We start from the raw sequence: 9452 nt of genomic DNA on the forward strand, positions 1-9452 counted from the left end.
CCTACATTACTAAAGGGAGATATATTACATTATTTCAAGTGTTTAATCAAATTATTGGCAGATCCTTCTAAACTTATTTCTGAAGCTTATCACAGTAATATATCTTCCAATGGAGATCAGATGTCCTATGACTTACAACCAGGAGATTATGTATATTGGAAAAGATGTCATTTAAAGGACTCCCTCCAACCTAGATGGAAGGGCCTTTGTCAGGTTCTTTTAACAAGCTCATGGGCAGCAAAACTGAAGTAAATTGACTCTTAAGATTCATCTTGTTTCCCTAAAAAGGGCTTCTGCACCAGGCTGGCTTGTAGAGAGAATTGTTGAGCTCGGACTCATCTCAAAGCAGTGCTCTGACAATAATAAAGTAGCAATGCCAGAACAACCAGAAGACAACGTCAGAAGCAGACAGCTGTGCCAAGATGCTAGACCTGACCGGTACGATTGTTCATTACGTTTTCTTCTTGATTTCTTGGACTTGGACATAAATCAAATCTTTTTGCATCATTGGCCCTCTCTTATGCAAATTTTAGAAATCAATTAAATTGTTGGGTTTGTGGTCAATTACCTGCATCCAGTACCTCTGGTTTATCTTGGTGGGTTTCTCCCCCCAAGGCTCTGACTGGATGGCTCTTAGAAAGTTTATTTTAGAAAAAAAGAATTGTAGTTTGATCTGGGCTACTACTGATATCACTCAGTGGGACCCACTCACTTGGCCAAACTAACATGCATATTCTGACCCTGGCCATAAATATGAATTTTCCCTTAAGGTTACTCAAGCTCAACCGGAAGAAGCTACATTTCAGTCAAAAAATGTGAACTCTAGACTGTTAGGAAGGATTGGGTTTCAGTTATGGGTTGGGTTTATCTGGCTAATACCAGGCTCTGGTCATCTAAGCCTAAAGGCCCCCCAATCTGGGAACAATTAAATCATACTAAAGATAATCAGTATTATAACACTAAAAAATTAGAATGGATGCCTTATGAAAATTGCCAGTGTATCATATATCATTTCCCTTAAAGATAGTGATTGGTACAGAACAGATTGGGTCAGATGACCAGAAATATACTGGGTGGCAGCTAACGGGACTTAGTGGCTTTGTGGGACCAATCTCTGGCCCTGGCTTCCAACAGGATGGCTAGAAAGGTGTACTTTTAGGATTCCCTTGGCCTCAAGTCCACTTACGTACAAATTTAGATGTTACTCTAGCAAATTTACCATCAATATGAGCCTGAGGGACCAAGAGATCTGTATTTCACTGGTATGATCACTTAGCACCTATTTTTGTGCTCTCAGTAGGATTGGAAAAAGTTATTTCTCACACTAAAGCCTTAACAGAATTCACTCAAAAGGCCGTAAATGATAGCAACCAGGTTATCAGCTTTCTAAATTTTGAGGTCTCTATGATGAGTAAAGCTGTCTTATAAAATTGTGTGGCCCTTGATAAATTTAACAGCATCTCAAGGGAGCACTTGTGCCATCATTCAAACTGAATGTTCTGTTTGCATACCAGGTGAATCTTCTAAGGTAACACATTTAATGAGTCACGTGAAAAATCAGATTACTACCTTAGATGATCCACTTCCTAACCTTGGTAATCTTTTGGGAAGATGGTTTGGTTCTGGAAGCTCATGGCTTAAATCCCGCTGTATTACTTGTAATCTGTCTACTTTATAAGGGTCTTCTTGCATTATACACTGTGTAACCAGGCCCTAGGCCAAATTAATGATAGCTAAACATCTTAAAGAAATAGGTCACATTTATAACATAGAATAATAGTAATAGTGTGATTCTAGGTGTGGGAAGAAGCAATGAGGGAAATACCTCCTGGATCCTAATAGGTTAGAAGATAGAGGATCCAGAGAATCTTTTATTATCTATCAGTGGGCCTAATCTGGAAATTAACACCTGGAGTGACATATCAATAAGAATTTTCACCTGATCTGGGATGAGCCTCCCAGCACAGTGGGACAAAAAAATGGTTGTGAAATGTCTCCCAATATGGTCAAATTTCCCACTATGGAGAGGGACTGTGAAATGAAATATTAATATTTCCTGCTATACCAGGAAACAATATCACAGCCATCAGAGATTTCAACCTTCCAGTTGTAAATTTCTGAGCCCAAGTAGAACAATACCTCTATTTGGCAGCCATCAGCCACTTCCCCAGTAAGCGCTGAGGAGCTGGATGTGTGGGTGTGTGTCGGGGGATGTGTGGGAGAAAGTTTGCCACCCCTTATGGTGAATGAAGAATTAAGGATGTGAACGATTAAGAAGCAGGATTTGGCCCCAGATAGATGAGATGCATATGACAGGAATGAATTCAGTGAACAGTGAACAGATGCTTGCATATTCCTATACATAGAAGGGCACTAAATCTCTTAATGAAAAATAACTGGTTTTCCTTAATTAATAATAATCTTTTAATATTCAGATCACCTGTCCCTTGCTGCAAACTTCTATTATATAATAGAATATTGTGTAATATATAATATATATAGCCTATATGTATATAATATATATATATAGTAATACATAACCTGGCTCCTTCCCCACTCAACAACTGCCCCCACCAACAACCCCCACCTACCTCCTCAAACAGTTCTCTCAGGGTCACCTGAGATGCTGCCTCCTGGGCTTGAAGTCCTAATAATTCCCACCAAATAGACCTAACTCTCCCAGTGGGGACATTTTGATTTGGGAGAACTCAGGGTCAACTGAGTTCCAATGAAAGCTCTCTCCAGACCTCCTAAAAGGGTTAAGTGTTTGAATCAGGTTTTCTGGGCTATAGGTTTTTGAAGTAACCTCCCAGTGAATTTCATCTTTTAGCACTTCTAGAGAAGTCTAAGGCCTGGAACAGAGAAGGTTAAAACTGAGGGAGGGCCTGGGAAGTTGGGGTGCTGTGTTGTCCTCATTCTCTAACCTGCGACCCCCACCTCCTTATATCTTTCAGGCAGGTCATGGCATCGCCAAGCCAAAGTTTGAATTCCACTTTAGATGATAACCGGCAAGTGAACTTTCGAGAGAAGCTTCTGATTATTGACCTGTCCCTGGGGGATCGAGATGTGGAGTGCTTGAAGTTTCTCTGCCGAGACTACATCACCCTCAGGAAACTGGAAAAGTGCAGCAGAGCCTTGGAGATTTTTGAGTACCTGCTGCACCAGGAGCTGCTGAGTGAGGAAGACCCCCTCTTCCTAGCAGAGCTCCTCTACATCATAGAGCAGAAGATCCTGCTGCGGCACCTTGACTACACCAAGGAGCAGGTGGAATGTCAGCTGCAAACCCGCCGCAGGGTCTCCCACTTCAGGTGATCAAGATCAACGTGGCAGGGCCACTGGGCTTTGAAAGGCTGCGGTTGAGATCTTTAATCTTAAGATTAAAAATGAATTCGATTTTTAGCTTTTCTCCCCCCTTGGATGGTATGGTGATTCTAAACCAGGAGATTTCTCAGCTTCAGGTGCTAATGAGAAGGGAGGCTGGGAGGTCAACAAAGCTTTGAAACCCAGCCCCGGGCCTGAGAGGGGCCTCCTTTTGTTTTGCTTCTCACTGAGGAAGGAAGCCCAGCTCCAGGCAGCAGGCCCCACCTCCAGCCTTCCTCTTTGTCAACCTCCGCGCTCTCAGCCTCCTCCCTCCTGTGAGTCACTGGTGTGTCTGCCGTTCGAAAAGAGAGTAATGCATGTGCTTAGTTGCTCAGTCATGTCCGACTCTTTTTGACCCCGTGGACTGTAGCCCACCAGGCTCCTTTGTCCATGGGGATTCCCCATGCAGGAATACAAGAGCAGGTTGCCATGCCCTCTTCCAGAAGATCTTCCCAACTCAGGGACTGAACCCAGGTCTCCTGCATTGCAGGCAGATTCTTTACCAGCTGAGCTACCAGGGAAGCACACTTGGAGCCAAACTGACAAAATGAAAAAGGAGATGTGTCTCCAGGGTAGGGAGGAACGTCATTTATGCCATGTCCAATTTGCCCAATTTGGGGGTGAAACCTGGACAGGTAAAATATAGGCATTTTGCCCAAAGAGGTAAAATAAAGGCAAGAGACCTGAGGCAACACTGTTATAAACTGTCCACTGACATAGTATCGACATCAAACAACCTCACAAGGAGGAGGCCTTGTGATATTATTTTATAGCTGGACAATTAGAATGCTTCAGGTCTTAACACTTGAACTGACTCCTAGAACCTGAGTGACCCTTGGGTCAGTGAGAGAGTTCTGCAAATTATTATCTCCATTCTGTTGGTTAAAGAGCTGAGGAATGGTCGTGGGCATACAGAGCTGTTAATGTGTGAATGAAATACTCAGGTTTTCTTTTTTCTTTGGCCACATGGCCCAGTATGTAGGCTCTTAGTTCCTCCATCAGGGATTATACCTATGCTCAACACTGGACTGCCAGGGAAGTTCCTAAATTCAGTTTTTCCAGTCGTTGAGTATATGGCTTTCCAGAAGCTGGGATAGTTTCCTGTCTATAAGTGAACTTCATATTCACTGGCATTGGGTGCTCCCTGATGAGGGCCTATAAAGAAAGCCTGATTTCTGGAATGGGGTCTGGAGAAGGGCGGGCATGCCACAGTGGTGTTTTACGCCTTCTTAGTGGGATGTGAGACAGCACTGGACCTGGAATCAGAAGACCTGGAATCATCAAGGCTCACCATTAATTAACAAGGCTCATAGTTGAATAGGTCAAATTGAAATACTAAAAGTTTTTGTTTTTAAATCTATAAAATGAGATTAATAGTTGTCTACTCACAGGGCTGTGATTATTCAAATGAGAGAGAACGTTTGATAAAAGCTCTCCATTTTCTGCCGGTCCTCGGCAAGTGTGAGGCTTTAACTTGTCTCTTTGGTTTCTGTCTTAGAAACCTGCTCTACGAGCTGTCAGAAGGCATCAGCTCAGAGAACCTAAAGAGCATGATCTTCCTTCTGAAGGAGTCAGTTCCAAATGTCCAGATGGTGAGTGAGCCATACCCAATGGGATCTTTGGGAAATCACCTTAATTAGTGCTTGGGAAGATATTGGAAAGGGAGACAGTATCAAATAAGGGTTAGAAACATGGATTGTGACGTGCCTGGAGTCTAGTTCCAGACTAACTCCTGAATGTGGGGCAAGTGACTGAACGTTTCTGAGTCTCCATTTTCTAATACAGCCTATTATAGACAATTATACTACTTCCTTCCAGGACTGTGAAGAGGATTAGATGAAATAATGTACATAAACTATTAGCTGGGGCCTATATTTTGCACATAGTACGTGTGTGCATGCTAAGTCCCTTCAGTTGTGTCCAACTCTTTGCCAGCCTTTGAACTGTAGCCTGCCAGGCTCCTCTGTCCATGGGATTCTCCAGGGAAGAAAACTAGAGTGTGTTGTCATGCCCTCCTCCAGAGGATCTTCCCAAACCAGGGATTGAACATTGTCTCCTACGTTGCAGGCAGATTCTTTAGCACTAAGCCATCAGCGAAGCCCTTTGCACATAGTAACCATGCAGTAAATGACTGACCGCTATGGGCATTCACTGTGTCTTATGACACAGAACTGTGCAAAGGAATGAGGAGGTGGTAGCTAATGGCAGAGTGGGATTCAGTTGTTCATCACCTCCATTTGTTGAGATTTTCGAGGGAGACTATCCTCTTCAGTGGACTCTGCAGTGTCTTCCATGAAGAGTTTTGTGAAAACCAAATGAGACGAATGTTTGAGGGTGTGCTTTCTACCGGGTTGTACAGGAGCTTGGAACCAATAGTAATTTTTTAAATATTAGCATAATGCTGTCTGCCGATATTCTTGTTAGGTTGATCACAATTTAGGGCTGGAAAGTAGCTGTACATATCTCTTCCAGGCCACAGAACTTTTTATTTTTTGAGTTTCTAACAGCTTGTGACAAGCCAGTTATTTAATTTGGGAAGGAGGCAATTTTCAAGTTTTACCCTATAACATTAATTTTGTTATTCAACTGTTATTTTCATTAGGTTTTAAGTTATATAATAATTGATAACACCAAAAAAAGATGTGTAAAATGTATGGAAGTTTTAAAATGTAGAACCTAGTGAGCAGCCATGGATCCCCTGTCCAACTCAGAAATGAGCACATCACCCATGCAAAAAGCCTGAGTGTAGCCCTCCTATATCACATTCTTTCCAGACTAACTGGTATTATTGACAAATAATTTCTTCTGTTTTTTTTTTTAAACTATTTGGCTGTGCTATGTGGCATATGGGATCTTAGTTCCCCTGACCAGTAATCAAATCCTTCCCCCTGCCTTGGGAGCAAAAAGTCTTAACCACTCTTCCCTGGGACTGCCAGGGAAATCCCAATAACTTCTTTTTTAAAGAAAAATCACTGAGCTGTTTTACATGTGGTAGGTGTAACAAGGACCATGTTTAATAATCCATTAAACATGTTTACTGGTGTCAGACCTGTAGGTTAACTAATCTGCAGTTTAATTCTCTGTTTTGGCTATACTCTTTGAGTCCCTCCCCCATCCCCCACCCCCCCACCACCACCACCTCTTCAGGGCCCTCAGGAATTTTAGCCTCTTGTGACTTTCCATTGTTTCTCTCTTCAGTCTTTATCCCAAAGATGGGTTGTGGGATCCTCAGGAATGGGGACTGAGTCTTACTCATTGTTAGAGCCACAAAACATTGCATAATTAGTGCTCTGCCCCTTACTGGCTCTGTGACCTTGGACAAGTTATTGAATTTCTCTGTGCCTCAGTTATTTCATCTTTAAAATGGGGATAATAATAGCATCTACTCATCAAATTGTCTCTGAGTAGTTAGTGAGTTGTGTATATTTGGTATGTGGTATCCCTGGGTCAGGAAGATCCCCTAGGGGGAAATGGCACCCCACTCCAGTATTCTTGCATGGGAAATGCCATGGGCAGAAGCCTGGAGGGTTACAGTCCACAGGGTCCCAAAGAGTTGGACATGACTGAGTGACTAACACGCATACACACATTTACAGATTGTGTAGAGACTTACAGTTTCTATACTGTCTCTTTCCCCATACTATTTTAGGTCCTCCTGGATATATACTCTGCCTTATTTATTAATGCAATGGATAATCAGTAGGCAAGTAAAAGTGACTTCATTGATTCTCTTGCAGACCTCTAGAAGTTTCTTGACATATCTGGAGAAACAAGCTAAAATAGATGAAGATAATGTGACATTACTGGAGAATCTCTGCCAAAAAATTGTGCCAAACCTTATGGAAAAGCTAGACAAATACAAAAGAGAGAGGTAACTAGCTTATGCTTGCTTGCTTGTTTGCACCAGACCACAGGAATTCTTAAATCAATTGGCCATGTATGATGTTTACTCATCACTCTGATAATATTCTCTTGAAATCTATTTGCTCATTCAGCACATGTTTATTGAATTCATGCTTTGTACTAGGCACAGTTTTAGAAGTTGGAGCTACAGCAAGGTATAGAGCAAAGCTCCTACCCTCTTGGCACTTATAGTCTAGCGGGAGAAAGTGGTTTTAGACAAATGTCTTCTTCTGATTCTTAAATAGAAATGAGAATAACAGAAATGGTTTTGAATGAAATGACATAAAATAGGAGGCAGAATGGCCCAGGAATTAAAAGTGGAACACATGGAGTCAGATTGCCAGAATTCCACTTATTAATGGTTCAGAGGCCCTTTCCTCAGCTCCTCTATGTCTCACTTTTCCCATCTGTAAAGTGAGGACAGTAATTGTACCTGCTTTATGATTTATTTTTGAGGATTAAATGATGTAATTCCTTAAAAATGCATGTCTGGCACAGAGTACACATTCAATACACATTGCTAGGAATATGTTTGTTAGAAAGTCATAAAAATTTTCATATTCTCAAAAATTACTATCAGAGAAGAATTTTATTTCTTTTTTGTTTTCCAGAAATGAAATTAAAAACCAGAGGCTTCAGGCTGCTTTCATACTACGTAAAAAAGCAGTGTTCATTGCACCACAGGAAAAACAGTGACTGTGGAAGAGAGTTTTGATTGGTTCTTAGACTTGAAAGACCCTTTGGTCATCGCTTCCAGCCTCCCAGGCATCACAGAAATCAATGGCCGTTCATTCTAGTAATAAAACTTGCCCAGTTTTCTAACACAGATTCTGTCCTTTTTTTTTTCTTTCTGATAAGTCTAAATAGTAAAAGCTTTCTTTACTGAAGCCTTGGAGTGTAGTCTTGAGTTTAATTGTGCACCCTGAGAAAAAAGAGATTGGCCTTGATTTGGGCATCTGTGAAATAAAAGGTGGGACCGGGTATATTTTAAGATTCCTTTTAGCTCAGAACCACTGTCAGTCTCCCTTGTATATGCCCACCTACTGTTATAATTCTGTGTCTCCTCTGCACAGGCTTGTTTTGGACACTGGTTGATGATGAGATGGTGGTTCACTGCCCCTCTCTCTGTCCTCCCCTAAAATTTGGTCCATGCCACACTCATTTCTTGCTTTAGTGTGGGGAAGGTGTTTGTGCAGGAGCTGCTTCTCTTGGGCCGCGAACAGGATAGGCTCTTGGGAGATGACAGCCCAGTGTGAAGACAGACACATTCAGCTGCTCTGGGAGCAGAAAACTTACAATCTTGTATTAAATTCCATGTTGGGGTCAGGACGTTTCAAATGCAGAACACCCACCTCAAACCAACTAAAGCAAAGAAGAAAATTGGTTGCTTCTTTCACCTGAAAACACATAAATGGGAAGACTCCCTTCAAATGTGGCCTGAATTGGGCTGAAATCTGCACACAGCATCTTTCTCGGCCAGGGTCCTCGGGATTGGTCCCAGACTGTAGAAGGTTAGGTCCCTGGCTCAGAATGCTTAGGTTTATTGTCAGGGCCAGTGGTTAATCTGTATCGAACCTGCTCCAATGCATCCTCTCAACTCCATACCTCTGGTGAGATGTTGTATGTGTTAAGTTGTTTTTCTAACTTTTTTTTTCTGTTAGGATCTGAGTCTTGTCCAAAGTCTGAAGTTTGCTCTTAAAGATGTGGTAAAAGTGACATATTTATATCTTTAAGCAGAAACTAAATTTCTGAAAGTATAACCCTTTTTAAAAAACACTAAGGGAATTTCCTGTTTAAAGAAAGACGCATTTGGCAATATAAACATTGCATTTAACATAACTTTTGCATACACAAAATTTTAAAAGAAAGGTTTTCTATTAACAATTTTAGATTGTATTGAAGTTTACTGTTTAAATGTATTTTTGAACAGGTGCTATCTTTACATTGTTCAAAGATAAGAAAATTTTAAAAAGTGTTCCAAAAGAGTCTTGCCTCCATTTCTGTCCACTGAATGTTCCGTTCTCCCTCCTCTTTATCCCATAGATAATTTCAGGGTTTTTTTTTTTTTGCAAATGCAAATACAACAAATAAAATATAGGTGCATTTTAAAATAGGCATTTCTTAAAATAAAGTATACGCTCAAGACTGAAACTCACATCTCTCATTTGGTCTTATTTAAAATATTTGTT

General features: G+C 41.2%; 1 protein-coding gene across 1 annotated transcript; it reads left to right on the forward strand.

Annotated features, from left to right (window-relative positions):
• Positions 1–373: 373 nt before the first annotated feature.
• On the forward strand, positions 374–8519 carry CASP10 (caspase 10). The gene is made up of 5 exons (XM_068968471.1): positions 374–438; positions 2955–3308; positions 4859–4952; positions 7098–7231; positions 8438–8519. Exons 1-5 carry the CDS (start codon positions 374–376, stop codon positions 8517–8519), a joined length of 729 nt encoding a protein of 242 aa, XP_068824572.1.
• Positions 8520–9452: the final 933 nt, after the last annotated feature.

This window comes from Capricornis sumatraensis, chromosome 3, assembly GCF_032405125.1.
Source record: "Capricornis sumatraensis isolate serow.1 chromosome 3, serow.2, whole genome shotgun sequence".
NCBI lineage: Eukaryota > Metazoa > Chordata > Mammalia > Artiodactyla > Bovidae > Capricornis > Capricornis sumatraensis.